The 18,574-nt window shown below is 35.7% G+C and overlaps 1 protein-coding gene across 1 annotated transcript in view; it reads left to right on the forward strand.

Annotated features, from left to right (window-relative positions):
- The window catches only part of LOC148953915 (uncharacterized), a 49,125-nt gene that overhangs the window by 12,209 nt on the left and 18,342 nt on the right, over positions 1-18,574 (forward strand). The window contains exons 3-5 of the mRNA XM_089086017.1: positions 8,472-8,639; positions 15,988-16,093; positions 17,826-17,936. Of these exons, the coding sequence (XP_088942143.1) occupies positions 8,472-8,639; positions 15,988-16,093; positions 17,826-17,936 (385 nt within the window). The remainder of the gene's footprint in view (positions 1-8,471; positions 8,640-15,987; positions 16,094-17,825; positions 17,937-18,574) is intronic.

Below are 18,574 nucleotides of genomic sequence, written 5' to 3' on the forward strand. Positions count from 1 at the left end.
CTTTAAGCCTCTTCTATGCTTTTTCCAAATTCAATAATCACTTCTGGGGCAAATTCAAATTTGCCCCAATAAAAAAATGAAAAGTTCAAAAATCAGTTAAAAACTGATTAAATACAAAAATTAGCTTTTAAACATGGTTTTAAACAATTCTTTATGATGCTTTAGTGCCCTGCTAGCAGCAAAGAAGAAAAAAAAACAGAACAAAAAGAAAAGAAAAGAAAAACGCGTCAGTTGTTTGGCCAACTTGCATAATTTACTGGACTTGCTGAAGGCGCTGTGATGTCATGTCATCTTCAAAGGCGTACCTTGTTGAACCTTTCGATTATTTTGAACAAAATACTTATCATAAAGTTTTGTTTTGGTGTCTTGGTGGTTTGCCTGGGGGGGGGGGGGGGAGGGGCTAAAAAGAAAGGGCAGTTGGATGCTGATTGCCCTCGAATAACTTTTTACTCTTATGACTCCTCCTTCCCTACAAAGTGGCCGGAAAAAACAGCAAACAAGTAAACAAACAATACATGGAATCTACTTCGCACTTTATATAGGCAGCGCTAATGGCTGTTAGTAGCACTACTTCCTAGCGGTGTCTGTTATTTTTCGATTTTGTACGACAGCAGCATTTCTGAAGCACTTAAATAAGGAATTGCTGCTGAGCAAGACCGTGTACAGGTTTGAACTCCTCCGAAATGTTTGTTCGACTCGTAAAAAACGTAACAAAATGAAAATAAACAAATTTTTGGTGCGTTTTTTAAAGTTTTTTATACCGCTCCCCCCGAAAAAAAATCTTTTGTAACCCATCTCCGAAAAAAATCTAGATACAGCCCTGCTGCTGAGTCATCCACGAGATTGTCATGGAAAAATAGACCTTTTTACTCAGCTGAAATTATGCGAAATATGTCTTTAAAACGCCTTGTCTAAAATAAAAGAATGATTTCTCGATCAAAACGAACATGGATTCTTTTTTAAGAAAGATATTACTCGTCCATAGGTATATATATATATATATATATATATATATATATATATATATATATATATATATATATATATATATATATATATATATATATCCAGTTATAAATGAATTTGCGTTTCTAGTTTTGTCATATGGAATTTTATAGATTTTTTCATTTTCTTTTGTTTTTTTTATTGTGTTACTTCACTTCTCCTGTTTACATACTGAGCTATAAAAAAATAAATTCCTATTATCATATCTACATGGTTTGGGATGCTTCAAATCAAATATGATACAAAAGAATAGCTTTTTATTATGAATTTATTTTATTTAAATATTTATACAAAAGTTTCACAATGACCTAGGAACAGAATATTACGATAAAATAAATAATAAATTAGGTTAAAGAACTCTAAATGAATCGTTTTTTTTGTTTTTTTTTTTTAATTGAATGAATTTTCACATGAGCCGACTTGTTGTTCTCTTTAATTGGCATTTTTTATTGCAGATTTAATTTGGTCAGTCATTGTAAGAAATTCTATTTATTTTTTAATGTTAGTTTTGGCAACAGGGCTTATTTTGAAATCTCTCGCGTCCCTTTTTATCTCCGAATCCTTATAAATAGTACTTTAGTTCTATTATTTCTCCGAGTCTTTTCACAAGACCACCAAAATACTGATATTGGGATTTGAGTTGTAAATCCCTCGTTTGATAGTGTTTGAAACATGAAATGTAACTTTTCTCCGTTTTTTCTTTTTTACTATGAAAAATGTGTTTAAAAATCTGAATTCAAATATTAAATATCTATTTTGCATTGTAGCTTCACTCTTTTTATATAATCCATTCCATTTTTCTGTTCTTTTTTTTGGGTGGGGGGGGGATGGGAAGAAATATTCTCAGCATGTGGTCTGTATTTAAATTTTCGGCGTGTCTTTTGTATTGTAGTTAAACTGTATTTTAAACTTATTTGACCGTTTTTCATCTTTTTGTTTGTCTCTAAACGGAAAGGCAGTTTGTTCAATTTTTTCAAACTTGTGGTCTTTTTTTTAATTATTCGCTATGTCTTTTCTGGTGGTAGGTGTTTACAACCCCCCCCCCCCCACCCCACAAAACCCCCCGGAAAATACCTCTTTGGACCCTTTCCCGTGGAAAATATCCCCCAGAAAATACCCCACGCGGAAAATAACCCCTCGCGGAAAATGCCCCCGCGGAACATATCCCTGGAAAATATCTCCCGGAAAAAACCACGACGAATACCCCCCCCCCCTGGAAAAAACATATCAGAAATATTCCCAGAAATCAATTTCACATTTTTGATACGTTTTTAAGAGTTTCGTTTGTACACCCCCCTCACCCGGAAAAAATATCCCCCCGCAACAACAAAAATACTGGTTATGGCCCTGGGGACTATACATGCATTTCTACCTACACCCTCCCTTCGTCCCTTCCTTAGAACCAATTCTGTATTTATCTGATGGATCAGTGAAAGCTGGGATGATTTGGCATTAAAATGCACCCTTTGGGGTCCCACCCTCCCTCCCTAACTATAAAACAATCAGAGTACCCCACTGTAGAAGTTTAAATGTCTTTTTAAGCTTTGTAATTTGTCCATTTTTACAGATAGTATTTGTTATTGGGAAACATATGAACATTTTTAGCGGGGGAGTTTCTGCAGGAAGGAGGGGGTGGCTTGAGAGAATTTTCAGTGGTGAGAACATTTTTCAGAATCATTTTCCCGCGGGGAAGAATTTTCCAATAGAGAGGTTTTCGGGAGGGGTATTTTCCAGGGAGGTAAACGCCTATAATCGTCGTTTGTATTGTAGTTACACTGTTTTTACTGTAACTTGTCTTACCAGTTTTTTATCTTTTGGTTTGTCTCTAAACGGATTAAATAAAAAAAACAAGTTATTTTAACTGAAAGTAAGGAGCGACATTAAAACTTAAAACGAACAGAAATTATTCCTTATATGAGCTGTCCCCTCCTCAACGCCTCGCTCTTTACGCTAAAGTGTTTTATTGTATAAAAAAAAAATAGAGTTGTGAGAAAGTCAAACTTTAGCGTAAAGAGCAAAGCGTTGAGGAGGGGACAGCCCCTTTCATATACGGAATAATTTCTGTTCGTTTTAAGTTTTAATGTCGCTCCTTGCTTTCAGTTAAAAAAACTTGTATTTTTTATTTAATTTTTGAACGTTTTTGAATAAATGCAGGTTTCGATCTTGGCTCACAGTACATGAATAATTAAAAGAAAATTTTCATATTAATTTACTTTTATTTGGTTAAATGGCTTTCTCGAAACTTGTTTCATTTTATTTACGAACGTTTTTATTGGTAATAAATATACGTAACTTACAAATTAACTTACGTAACGAACTTCTATATTCATATATTTTTAATACGTATATTAGGGGGTTTGCCCCTTGTCAATACCTTGCTCTTTAAGCAAAACTTCGAATTTTGTTCCAATTCTTTAAAAATGACCGCTTAATCACAAAGGCCGTTAATTAGAATAAATAGCTCTTATGAAAGTACTAAAAAATCTCTGGCTTAAAGAGTGAGGTATTGACTAGGGGGTGAATCCAATCATATATTTAATATTTTCTGTTCGTTTAAAGTTTTGATGTTGCTGCTGTTGCAGTTGAAAAACTTGTTTTTTTTATATTTAATTTCTGATCTTTTTTTAAATAATGCTGGGAAGTCCGGCGTCCCCGTCATAGCAATGTCCCTTTCCCCATGGAAATTCCTTCATGGAAAGATCCTCCCACATAACCCCCGACCCACCCCCCACTACCAGGAAAAATCTCCCCGGAAAACGTCTGTACTGTGTACTTTCCAATAACCAATACTATATGTTAACATTGGGTAAAGTTCATAACTTCCAGCCCTCCTCCCGGGAACTTCGGGGGATTAAGTCATCCTAAAAGACATACTTATAATATTTTCAAACATGTTGAACAAAATGGCTATCTCAAAATTTTGATCAGGTGACTTTGGGAAAAAAATGAGCGTGGGAGGGGGCTTAGTTGCCCTCCATTTTTTGGGTCACTTGAAAAGGGTACTATTTCAATGAGCCGTCCCACGATTTTCTAGGACCACTGGGTCGATACGATCACCCCTGGGTAAAAAACAAAAAAAAACAAAACAAATAAACACGCACCCGTGATCGTGATCTGGCAAAAAATGCAAAATTCCACATTTTCGTAGATAGGAGCTTGAAACCTCCACAGTAGGGTTCTCTGATACGCGGAATATGATGGTGTGATTTTCATTAAGGTTCTATAATTTTTAGGGGGTCTTTCCCCCTTTTTTCGAAAATCAGCCAAATTTTCTCAGGCGCGTAAATTTTGATGAGTAAGATTAAACTTGATGAAACTTATATATTTGAAATCAGCATTAAAGTCCGATTCTTTTGATGTATCTATTTGTATCAAAGTACCGTGCTCTAGAGTTTCGGTTACCATTGAGCCGGGTCCCAATAACCAATACTATATGTTAACATTGGGTAAAGTTCATAACTTTCAGCCCTCCCCCGGGGGGCTTCAAGGGATTAAGTCATCCTAAAAGACATAGTTATAATATTTTCGACCATGCTGAACAAAATGACTATCTCAAAATTTTGATTCGGTGACTTTGGGGAAAAATGAGCATGGGAGGGGGCCTAGTTGCCCTCCATTTTTTTTCACTTAAAAATAGCACTAGAACTTTTAATTTCCGTTCCAATGAGTCTTCCCACGATATTCTAGGACCACTGGGTCGACACGATCACCCTGGGAAAAAAAACAAATAAACACGCATCCGTGATCTTTCTTCTGGCAAAAAATGGAAAATTCAACTTTTTTGTAGATAGGAGCTTGAAACCTCTACAGTAGGGTTCTATGATACGCTGAATATGATGGTGTGATTTTCATTAAAGTTCTATAACTTTTAGGGGGTCTTTCCCCCGTTTTTCGAAAATTAGCCAAATTTTCTCAAGCGCGTAACTTTTGATACGTAAGATTAAACTTGATGAAACTTATATATTTGAAATCAGAATTAAAATCTGATTCTTTTGATGTATCTATTGGTATCAAAATTCCGTTTTTTAGAGTTTCGATTACCATTGAGCCGGGTCGCTCATTACTTACAGTTCGTTACCACGAACTGTTTGAAAGGCAGTGTGGTTTGAGAAATCCTTGGCGCTTATTCAACATGAGCTTCACAATGCATTTACAGTGAATGAGACGAGTATACAAATAGAGAGCCTTAGAAACGTGACTTATTTCGCTAATCAATGAATATATAGGGCTGCAATAAAGGAAAGCTGTTTTGGAGAATAATCAATAAGGAAATTGATATAAATTAAGTTTTCCTTTCAAGTTGCATAATAAGATAGAAAGTTGAGTTTCTATTAGTAGCAAATTCACTTTATGGCTTTTATTCGCTTTATAGGGAACTGTCATGTAATATATCCGGAAATAAAGAAAGTATAAAACTATGGAAAAGCCTTTCAGGATAAAGGCGTAATTACAATATAATGAGTTTTTTACAGTTGGTGTTAACTGTTTACTAAGAGTTAAAATATAAAAGACCCATTCAAATTTTCTTTGCGAGATATTAGCTAGCAAAAACGTTGTTTTTGTAGTGTTTGTATAATCACTTTGGAATTTATGTGTAGAGTTTGTTCATTCCGGAAATCTGAAAGAAATTAGATTTGTTATTATGTGAATGTCGTGAAAACTAATTTTTGGAAAAATGATGTCATTTCGGATGTGTCGATTAAACTGTTGGCTTGTGGGTATTTGTGCATCCATGGATTTACTAAAAAATTTAGCCTGTGAGTGAAGGAGGTAGCTCTGGTGCAAAATATCAGAACATGTTTTCTTTAAAACCTGGTTACTTCTGCATTTTTATTTTTAATACGCTCTAATTGTCGTTTTGGCATATCTTTTAACCCCCCGTGTCTTTGCTCTTCATTTTCTTTTTTGACACGTTTTTGGATTTGATCACTTCGGTCAATCTAGCAATGGCCTCTGCTTTAGCTGTTCGTATTGGTGTTGCCGCAATTGATGGTCCAGGTTGTCGAATTTCACATCTCATCACGTTTGATAGTTCAGGTGTTGGTTCCAAAGAATCATCATTTATAGTAACTGCAACTGCATATTTTAGTTTTTTGGGCTTTCCAACAAGCATTATATTATATAAATAACTGTTGCGTTGGAGACTCAACAGTCTATATTTGCCTATATGCCCTTATGCTCTAAAACAAGAAAAGCTAAATAAAAAAATAAAGTAAGTGTTCGAGAGCCAAATTGTTTGATTTTGTCTTCTTTTTTTACTAGTTCTTGTTTTCAGGGAGTGTCCCCATGAACGAACAAAGTCAAAGATAAACATATTGTTTTGACCCGAAAATCACATAAAAATTGGAAAAAAAATGTCGTGTAAATGCATATTAGAAGGTTGATACATGTAAATCCTTGAACACTTAGTCCTCGGGAAACTGCTTCTTGAAACATCAGAGTTTTTCAGGAAAAAAGTTGATCAGATGTAAGGTAATTTGAGAGGACAACCAGCAATAAATTATTCGCTTTTTTACTAACCCATGGGTACTTAAAGGAAATTATAGGCCAAGAAAAATATAGCATCTTTACTTGGCGTTTAAAGTGACATTAAAATTTATAAGCGAGAAATTTTCGGTTTAAATGCGCGTTTTGGTCTGAAGTTTTGGTTTCTCCTCGAACGACACTTCTTTGTTGGTTTAAGATACTTTAAACCAAGGCTGTATCCAGGGGGGTAGGGGGTTTGACCTTTCCCCCCTGAAATGTTTGTCTGACTTATAAAAACATAAAAAAATGGATGTAAAAAAATTTCTTATGTGTTTTTGTGTCCCCCCTCCCACGAAAAAATCTTTGCTTGAAATCCCCCCCGAAGAAAAAAATCCTGGTTGCGGCCCTTCTGTAAACATTAGGTATTTTTGAACGATGTTTCAGGAGAAACCAGACTTGTTTTTCCATCGTATGTGACCAGTATGATGTAGCTAGTTCAATAAAAAGGTATGACTTCACTATATAAACCAACATGAAACCGTGTGCGTATGCCAGCTATAAAATATACATGACAATCTTGGCATGCATAAAAAGTCATAAAAACGCATAAAACGCAGTATCGGCATGTAATTATTACCGTGACTGATATACTGTGTTTGTGTTTTGTGTGTCTTTTATTGATTATATTAACTTCCTTCATCCTTCCATAAAAGGGTGTTAGTTCACAAAAATGGGGGGAAGGGCAAAATGTAATATCAACTTCCTTACTCCTTCTATACATGGGTGCAAATGCAAAAAAAAATGTAGGGGAGTGCAAAATATATATTTTATTTTTAATAAAGGGGGAGTAACATAGTTGTTTTAATGATAATACCAAAAAGCAATTTTTTCAAATCTAAGGGGATGAGGGAAAAATCTAGGGGGAGGACAAAGCCCCACGACTCCCCCAATTGACGCACCAGTTTCTATAACTCAATATCCAGCATTTGCAACCTCTTCTTTACCTGTTTTATTGTTCGCCACGTGGAATAGCCTTCCGGATGGTATTAGTGGTTTTGGGACGTTTTCTCATGTAAATCAGAACATAAAAAGCTACTTATTAATCATGCCACAGGATGAAAGCAAGTTGCTGATGAATCTCATGGGTCAATTTATTTATTTTTTTTATTTTTTTTTTTTTGTATTGCTAGTTTAAATTAATTGAACCATTGGGCGCAACAGTTAACCTTCTAGCAACGATTTGTTCTTTGATCTCTTTCACTATATGAACTGGTGAAATCAAAGATGTTTGATATTGTTTTTATCTGTGTATCCGAAAAATAGACAACTTCTTAAATCAAAAGGAAGAAAACGTCTTGGCTTTTTGTGTGTTTCAACTAAATCTAAATCTTTTTATATAACAGGTCTGTTGAGAACGATTTGATTAAGACTAGAAGAGCAAGAAATCCAGAAATGGTAGTGTGAACTAGGTTTATCCACGAGTTCATTTATATACAGGCAAGTCAATTCTAGATAAGGAATGAAATTTTATTTTAAGTTTAATATTTAGGTTAAATTTATAAAGGATTTGGATCTCTTGAAAGCAAATTGTCTGCTAGTGAGGTAAGCAACTTCGATATTTAGAGGAACTACTGAAGAAAAGAAACATTGCCCGTCCTGCGATGCAAAGGGAGATGGATTGGGTAATTTTCTCCCGAGGTACCGCTGAACTATCAAAAATTAGGATCAATTGGCTGGGAGAAAATTTTGATGAGCTACTTCTTGGCATTCTTACATCAAACGATTGTTATGGTGGGAAATTTTGTGTTGAAGGCAGTAGAGGTGTGGCGCAAACGTCCCAATTAGAAGTACATAGTATTTAGTTTCGATTTCAGTGTTATTATAGTTAGATGTATTTAATCACGACTTTTGTATATGGGCCTTAGGTTCTCCAACACAAATTATATTATATTATTATTTAATAATATTATATATTATATAATGATAATGTTATTATATAGGAGAGGCAAGAACGAGAAGAAGAGGAGAGGAAAAGGCGAATCCAGTTGTACGTGTTTGTCTCTCGATGCGTTGCATATCCATTCAATGCGAAGCAAGCAACTGATATGACGAGGAGACAGACGAAGGTTACCAAGCAACAGTTGGACACACTTCAGAATCGCTTCCAAGTGAGTTTTAATTTTGAAGCTAGATTAAGACTTTACATAGGTTAAGGCTATGAGAGAACATTTATAAATTTAAAAGACTGATTCATTGGTTGTTAATTATTGTTTTGTGCAAGGCTGTGCCACTCTTATTTTCTCTGATGGTATTTTCATTCTCTTCTAATCATTTCTCGTTATCTTTTTTTCGTTGTTGTTTTTTTTTTTACAAAAAAAAACTTGTTAAGGCTACTCACTCTTGTGCGTAGCCTTAACGAGTTCAATTTATACATTTATAAATTTAAAAGACTGATTCATTGGTTGTTAATTATTGTTTTGTGCAAGGCTGTGCCACTCTTATTTTCTTTGATGGTATTTTCATTCTCTTCTAATTATTTCTCGTTATCTTTTTTTCGTTGTTTTTTTTTTTTTACAAAAAAAAACTTGTTAAGGCTACTCACTCTTGTGCGTAGCCTTAACGAGTTCGATTCATGGGGGCTAATATTTTTGTATATTTATTAAAAATAAAATTATTGTTTTTATTACTGTTATGATAGAATAATCACTTCTTTGCATTCCTAGAGAAGATCTTTTATATTGAAATAATTATTTTTCTTAGTTTTATTTTATGGACTACTTGAAGGCTTGTTCCTCATAAAATAGTCTTGCCAATATTTGAAGATTTAGTTTTTAAAAAGGAGATCTACTGAGGACTAGCTGAGGACTACTGTGAGGACTACTGAGGACTGTAATAAAGGTATGATTGTGCAGAGTAAATAGTCAAATAAAGGCCAACTTAGTAGATAGATAGACAGCCAAAGAGACTTAATACAATTAAAAAACTTTATAAAAAAATTGCACTTGAGCACTAATTATAAATTTCAATCAGTGCATATTTTTTTCTCCTCAGGGTTAACGCTCCGTCCGAAAGTGATCTCAATTCTTTCATTACATGGGTTTTTGTAGATTCCATAATACCCTGGAAGTAACAGGTCCATAATTTCTTCTCAAAGACTGAAGCTCTCGATATGCGAAATAAATGGTCTCTTACATTAGCATGTTTGCTAGATTTCTTGGTTTCATAGTGTATACAGACTTCTTAGTTAAACTAGTTGTACTTTAACTAAGTTTTAGGACCTAATCTTGGACCTTGAATCATACAAAAGTTATAAATTCGGTAAGGTTGGAAGCAAACAGTGGCGCCATATGTAACATCCGGCTCCCTCTCTCCGTGAAAGTTTTTAGGCTGAAAAGTAGGCATGCTACCAAGACCGTACCCATTGGGATAGGGGGTTTGAACCTCCTCCCCTCCCCCTGAAATGTTTGTCCGACTCGTAAAAACGTAATAAAAGTGAATATAAACAAATTTTTTATACGTTTTTTAAAGTTTTTCGTACCCCCCCCCCCCCCAAAAAAAAAGTCCTTAGTAATCCACTCCCCCCACGAAAACATCCTGGATAAAGCTCTGCATATTACACTTTGTTGGAGGCGGAATCAGGCAGGTTTAATTTACATTAGTGAAGGAACAAAGCGGGCCCAGGGCCTCTCCAATACCTCTGATAATCTTACTGCTAGGTTTTTCACAGAAATTCAAACATGTTGTAACCTGTGTGAAATATGTCTGGATTATTAGGGGTAAAAATAAGGCCCTTTACCCTCCAAGACCACTTTCAATTCTAACTTGTCGGTGAAGCCAACCATATTTTGCTTCAACACTTCACGTTAGCCAGGCAGCGTAAATTTGAGTCTATTGTTTTAGACAATATTCAGGACAAGAGTAATCATTTCTCGATCATATCGATTAGTTAAGCTACGGTTTTGTCAGAGTCAAATCATTAGTATCTGAGCTCTGAATCATTAGCTCTGAGTCAAATCATTAGCTCTGAGTCAATTTCAATAGTTCTATTTCTAGTCAAATCTACCCTAAATATATGTCGCTCAATCTCGACTAATTTCTTCACTTTTGCTCTTTCAAGTTGTAAAATTTATCGTAATTAATCTTCACCTAAAACTTTGACCCTTCTAATTTCTAAAACTGATTGTTGTAAATTTTTTTGAAATAATTTGTAACAATGTTGGCAAATTTTAACCCTAAAAGTTTGTCCATTAAGATCAAAGTAAGTACTTGCCAATACAAGGATAATAAGGCTAGGATTAGTATAGAATAGAACAGAATTTATTGACACAAAAGCCCAAAGGGCCGTGGTCACAAAAAACAAAGAAACTTTCATACAAACTTAAATTGGCACAAAAATATAATCTAGGCTAGTGAACTATCACCCTCATCCCTAATCTTCAAAAAACCGTTATCTATGTTCTATAACCATCCTCAGGAACCTTCCAAGTCTCTTTGTACCTCTCATATCTTTCCTTGCTAATAAATGTATTATCTCATCTCTCTCCCAAACCTCAACCCCAAACAATTGTTTTCTTAAATCTATTAATTAACTACACTTCCCCGGAAAATGAACCAAATCTTCCTCTTTCCCGTACATGCGACAGAAATAAGGACCAGAAGCTTGCCTAACCCCTCCCAGATACTTCCTTCTCTCACCTAGTGGTAATCCATCTGACCTAACACAAATAATAAACTTTAGCTGCCTCTTTTGAAGACCCGCCGTAAAATACAAATCTTTCTCCTCGCTGCTCCTTAGCCTTTGCATATAACTCCAGTGATCGGGTCTCGATCACTCGCGCAAGCCACACCTGGATCTCATGGTTCCTTAACCTCTCTCTGACCCTACTTGCACCTTCTCCTTCCTTAAATCCAATCCCTAGCCCAGAATTGCATAGCTCTGAAAATCCACAATCATCCAATATCTTCTTTATTTGAGATGGCCACGTATTACACTTTGGGATCCTCAGAGCTTCTAATTATGCTCCTTTTGTTATTCTTACTCTGGGTATACTCAGGATTTTCTCCCATAGTCTTATCATCCCTACTAGCCTAGCACGTTTTAAAGAAAATAAACCTAGATCTCCTCTCAATACTAAACTATTCGTTGAAAAACGTAGACCTAAAACTGTTCTAAAATACTGAAGCTGAATCTCCTCCATCCTCTTACCAGTTATGTATGCCCATACTTCAGATCCATAATGTATAGCCGATGCAATCTTTACCTGGAATATCTGCTTATGCATCTTCAGGTTCTGTATGTTCGGCAGTGGGCTAGCAGTCACAGCATGGGTGCAGGACTTTCCTCTAGCAAGACTTAACTTCAGTTGCTTTCCAAACTTACCATTTTACGAATATTTACATCCTAAATACGTAAACTCATCCCTACTTTCTAAATCTATTCCCTCCCATTTTACTCTATCCCTATTTGTAATCTTACCACCTTTTCTAAAAACCATAACTACATCAAGTGCATCTGAAAATTTTCCTGCCACCCTAATAAAAAACTTTGTAGCTTCATAAATACTTATTAAAATCCGTACAAGTGGGTATGGCAGGTCAATATTTATACAATCCTTCATTAACAGTTCCCTCTTTACATTATCAAATGCCCCTTTTAAATACAAAAAAGGCTACATACAATTTACCTCCCTTCTTATTTATAAACTTATCAACTAAACACTTTAATGTGAAAATTTGATCAATCGTACTATGTCCCTACCTGAATCCTAACTGCTCTGCGGCTAGCCTCTCAGTTTTCTGGGGCCAATTTCTAAGTCTGTTATCTAATACCTTCGCCATTAGCTTTCCTAATGTGTTACCTAAATGTATACGTCTATAATTTTCATGTAGTTTCCTATCCCCTTTCTTAAAAGTCGGCACTCCTACTGCTAGGTTCCACTCACTATAGACAATTGAAGTAACTCCTAATTTTATCCGTACTAGGCCTTCCATTACAAATAACTTCAATTCCTGAAGTCTTTTACTTCAAGGATCAACTTTGCGTTTCCCATCACTGTTACTTCTAGGGATCTCCATATACACAACCAAGAATTATAAAATTTATCAACTCAGGCACATCGATTGAGCGTGTTTTGTTAGCATAGTTGGCCTTAATTTATTTTATTTTACTGTTATAGATATCCCAGGTTACAGTAAAATGGATGAAACTGCACCTGAAAATATTCAGGATAGCAATTCAAATCTGTCTCGTTACCAAGACCTTCTTCCTTGAGGAGTGGTGACCTTCGAGATAAACATAGCTTAGAAAGGTTACACGGTCTAGCGCTGTGTTGGCCTCAGATGGAGGTGGCGTTTGCTGCGACGAGTCTTTTTGTTATTATTTATATTTGCAGGTGAATTCACGGTACTAGCTGCAATTTATTTCTGGAATTAATTTAAAAAAAATTTCCACAAAATAAGTTTTTCAAAGAAAAGTAAAGAACTCTATTAAACCAAAATAAGCAAAAAAAAAAATAATATATCAAGCGTGAAACTACCACAAATCAGCATCGATAAATAAATAAAACCCAAAACCAACAGAAATTACAATAAATAACCGAGACAAACTCAAAATGAGGAGAAATTAACTTGAGTAGGGCTCAAAATCCCTATGCCTTCCCAAGTCCAGAACATAATTAGCACTTAACTGAAAAAATATAAATGTTTTTACTTTTATATCTTTAATAAATCAAATAATATTAATATTTTGATTACTAAATATCAGTATATGTATATTAAACTGACAATGTACATTCATTTGTATTTTTTCAGTAAAGTACAAATTTTTTTCTGGCCCAAACAACAAAAGTACGAAGAACAACAGGGAAATCTTTTTGTAAGACAGTGGAGCTAATTTGAATGAATATTTCGGCCCTATGTCCAAGGGCCGTCCTCAGCAAGACAAAAATATATATAAGAAAAAGACTCACAACAACATGGGATCAATAAAAACCAAAAAACCAAAAAGTGGAAATTTTTTTTTTCAAAACAGTCCAAGCATCATTACTTCAGCGAAGTTCAACCAGGACTCTTCGCTGAAGTAATGATGCTTGGACTGTTTTGAAAAAAAAATTTCCACTTTTTGGTTTTTTGGTTTTATTGATCCCATGTTGTTGTGAGTCTTTTTCTTATATATATTTTTGTCTTGCTGAGGACGGCCCTTGGACATAGGGCCGAAATATTCATTCAAATTAGCTCCACTGTCTTACAAAAAGATTTCCCTGTTGTTCTTCGTACTTTTGTTGTTTGTGATGGAAAGGCAGTGCGGTCTTCGTCGCTATTTTTGTTCTGGCCTTGGGAAGGCATAGGGATTTTGAGCCCTACTCATAGTAGAAGTGACCCTAGTACTCCGAACATGACCACGTGGTCATGTCAGCATTTTTAATACTGACGGGGCACCAAATATGGGCATAGAGTCCCGTACGAACCACGTGGTTTATGGTTTTATCACTGAGAATGAAAAAACAGGATTTTTATCACTTGAAAAAACAGAAATTTTCTCACATTTATGTATGTTTTAATTGGTGGTTATGTGTGTTGATCGATTTATTTAATGTTTTTCATGGTTGTAAGAATAATATTATTGTTGATTTACGGTTTTTGTCATTGACAAATTGATAAACATGAATTTTTCACATTGATGTATGTTTTTATGGATGGTTATGTGTATTATTCGATTTATTTGATGTTTTTCTTTTCTGTTTTATGCATGATTCATGTCTGTTATTTGTCAGTGAGAATGGACAGGCTCGACGCGAATGCTATGCGATTGTTTGGATAACCTAACCTGAGAACTTGATTTACATAATCGCTAGGGGAAATTATTGATTCACGAGGGGGGAATTAAGAAACATTATGGTTTCTTTGATCTTTAGGTGAACCTAGCCTGTAAACTTGATTTACATAATCGCTAGGGGAAATTATTGATTCACGAGGGGGGAATTAAGAAACATTATGGTTTCATTGATCTTTAGGCCTCAGGGATTTATTTATTATTGTTGTTTTGGACAAGTGTATGCTAGGGATGAATGTCAAGGTGTCCTGGAATAGGAAACCGGAAGTACATGCATCCTTCACAGCCAATCAGCGAGTCGGATACATCCTTCTTCTCAGCCAATCAGAGGCCTGCTTACATATGATTTCCCCGTTACATAACAATTCGCCCTTAAGATTTCGTATATAACGGGCATGCAATGTGATTAAATTATCAGAAAGTTCCAGAACACAATGGATAGAACACATGAAATTATTGATGAACTTGAAGCCTTGGCAGCCACAATTAGCATTTTATTTTATTTTTTATTTTTTTTTTTTAAAAATAAAATTTTTTTCCGTTTTCACCATCTAATTTTTGGGGTTAAACCCCCCCCTATACAAACGCCACTATATGATGTTCATACTCGATAAAAGGCATAAAATACGCTCTTTTTTCGTTACGTAAACCCCATCCTTCCTTCCCTCTCTGTTTACGAATTTAATTCTGATTTTGATAAAATCCTTATCTTATCTAAAAGCAACTGTCAGCTTTCTGTCAATCCCTTAATATACTGTTTTCACCGCTATGGCTTGACTTACAGATTTCTCGCAACGATTTAAATAGCTGATAATTACTGACACCCCTTTAAAGTACATCCGGCTTTGATAAATATATAAGAATTTGGATAGCGGCTTAACCAAAAGGTTTCTCTGAGAAAAATAGCTTTTCTCATCGAATTAAAAACATATTCGCGTGAAAAGAGAGATTATTGTTAATTAACATTGTGTGGTTACAGGCTTTGCGTAATTCTTTGTGGTATGGAAGCATGGAAATGAGTTATTTCCAAAATTAATGCCAAACAATATTTTTAGGACATTGGTGAAAGGTGGGGGGGGGGGTTGGGGAGGGTTTGAAAATGCCTCAAGTATAAAACCTCCATTTTAAGGTGAAAACAAACTGTTTATTCGCGTGAAAAGTAAGGGGAGTGGGTTTAAGAAAAAGATACATTGCTTTATTATGCGTAAATTGAATAGCATTTTTACCATATCTTTCGGGGGGAGGCAGGGGTATTTTTCCAGGTCTTTTCTCAGGGATATTTTCCGTGGGGGTTATTTTTCGTGGGCTGTTTTTTCTGGGGGTGTGATAAATACCAGCTATCGAAAAAGGATATGGAAAGATAAAAAATACCGTTAATACTTTAAATGCATCAAACAAGGCATGCTCAATGCAGATTAAAACCAGAAAAGAACAGAAACGCCTAAAAATAAGAAATTAGGTTGACTTTTATAGACTGAATTTTGAACGACTCAGTGAGCCATAATTCTTCTTTCTCAGATTCAAAAAAGGATGCAATTAGTATATTTCACGAAATTTTTTTACGTTGTGCTTTCTTAGTGATAAATGTCTTTCTAGACAAAATTACATGGATGAGGGTACTAACTTTCTTTCTGTAAAAAAGGGGCAAATTATTTTGATACTAACTTTTTTCTCTTCTTTTTAAGGCAAATTATGAAGAATGTATGACGCCGCTGCCCGCTAAGAAAGCCAGAGAGGACGAGACAAGACCATCCATTATTACAGTACGCTGGCTCGACAACCCAAAACAGAGTGGGCAATCATTCTGTACAAGAATGTAACGCCGCCGGCCCGTCCACGCATTCCATCATACATTGCCTGGGCCTTCAAAGCTGCACACGAACATATGCGAGGTCAGCGACGTCGGCCCTCCAGCATGCACTACCTGGTCCTTCGGGCACCCAAGTGCAGCCGGGATATGCAAATGTAAGCATTTTCTCCTACCTATCTATTTCTTCCAATGTTTTTTAGTCTTTTCTTTTTCACTATTTTTCAACACTGTAAAAGTTTGTCTCAGAGATATTAAAAAAAAAATGTTATTTTCTCTATAATCCCACACCCATTGTTTTAAATTTCTCTGCCCCCCTCCCTCGGAGATATCTAAATATAATGTAATTTTTTGCATGTCAAAGAAACCGCTCTTTTTCTAATCTTTCCAATTTTCCATTGTAGACATCTTCGCTTTCTCATAATGAATATTTTTAGCTAATTTCAATTAATAATCACTGCCTTTGAAACTCAAAATGCTATTTTTTCTAATCTTTACTATTTTCAATGCATTCCCCATATCTCTTCGCCGCTATCTCATAAGCAAATATTTTTAGGGTACCTTTGAAACTCCGTGAAAATGCTATTCTTCACATGTCAGTTTTAAGAGGAGATTATTCCTTTTATCTATTGTCACATATTGACGTTCTAATTTGCACATGAAAATAGCCTTTACAAACCATTGCATTGATTTTAGCGAGGGGAGAATCAAGCTTAACGGTTTCCGACATTTTGAAGTTCAATCCTGGAAATTGGAACACTCGCGCGGCGGCTTACAATAATTGTGAGCTAATGAAGAGTTCACCAAACCTGTAGAACGGAATTAGAGAGATACTTGGACTTATGCAGTCTAAGCGAATATTTCATCTTTGGGTGGACATTTGGTAAAGTGCCGGGGGCCAGGGGGGGGACCGGGTACGGCTGTGGGGAGTTGTTAGAGACGTACCCGGGGAGGCGCCATGGATCAGGGTCGTCCCACAGGTATGCACCCCGAGTCGAGAACGTGGTGGGGGAAGCGCCATGGGTCAGAGATGCGCTCGTGGTGCAAGCGATGTAGGCGAGGCGCTGGATGCGGAAAGCGACGAAAAAAAAAAATTTTTTTAACACTTTGAAAATAAACGACCAAATTGTCGCCTTCATGTAAAGTGGCATTTAGATCGTATTTATCTATATTAAGTTGGATTTTCTTTCAGTTGAATTAACCAAATGCTATTAAGCAATAATAATCCAAATTTTAAAAACAGTAGGGCTGATTTGAACACTTTGAAAATAAGCTATTTTTTCATTTATAGATTGCATTGGTCCCCTACTCTCCGTCCAGTGAAGAAGAGGAAGAACCAGTTCTAGCAGCGCACACGTGGAGTCCTCAAGACAATTCACTATGGGACGATAGCATTGAAGTACCTTTTAATATTGACGAGTTTTTAGATGATTTTTTTAACTATTTTATATAGTAGAAATTTTTACCTGGGGTACTTCCAAGGGAAAATACCAACCAATTGGAAGTTTCTATCCTTGTTTCCGCTGGATTAACCAGGGACCCATCAAAACTCCGTTCCTATCTCGACTCCACTTTAAAAACCTTATGTGTTGCTATTACCAGATTTTATTTAAAAGCGGGGGGGAGGGGGCACTATCCAAGAGGGGGAGGGGGGTACGCCATTCCCAGACTTTCAGCTATCCAACAGAATTTTAAATAATATAGTTGTTTTCACAGCAATGTTTGGGGACCCCTTTGATTCACTTAGGGCGGTGAATTTTGTCTATGACCCTATAAAGATTGTGCTTGCCAATGTAGACAAAAGTTGTGTTCTACTTGAGAACCAGAGTCAGTGGTGGGGGGGTCTAGAGTCGCTTAATGTCTCTATTGTTCTAAAGGTTTTCTATTTGAATTATGTGAAAAGTGAGGTGTACTATCATTTTATAAATTCCGAGATGCCTTTGGTTTATTCAAATTTGGACAATTTTGAGGGTGCTTTCATCGGATTGGGTCGATCAAATTATAACGCATCTTGAGAACTTTAATGAAAATGGGAGTGGATCTCTAGTTCTTTTTGTTGAAAATTTAAGTGTAAATATTTGTAAATTTAAGAAAGATTTTATTTTAAGAGGGGGGCAGGTGGGGAAAGGGCAGTAGTTTTAAATTATAATCCAGATCTAGAAGGATGTAAAGGTGTCCAGCGGATCCGTTTTGAAACAGGTCATAAGTGTTTCCGATATGCTTTCCTCATATCAGCATTCGAGCCTCTAGCTCGGGACGCTACCAAGAAGAATTTAGACATTTGGGCTATACATGGGAAGGACGGGTCCGATTTCCCAGTTGTAGATTTTTCTTGCTTAGAGGGGAAATACCCAGTAACGCTAAGATCTATTGACATGTTTGAAAGGGCTAATGCCCATTTAAATATTGGCGTTACTGTGGTACAATATGAAACAGAATTTGAAGATGGGATTCGTTCAAAAAAG

This window comes from Artemia sp. Qi Xiang Cuo, chromosome 3, assembly GCF_049724085.1.
Source record: "Artemia sp. Qi Xiang Cuo chromosome 3, ASM4972408v1, whole genome shotgun sequence".
Taxonomy (NCBI): domain Eukaryota; kingdom Metazoa; phylum Arthropoda; class Branchiopoda; order Anostraca; family Artemiidae; genus Artemia; species Artemia sp. Qi Xiang Cuo.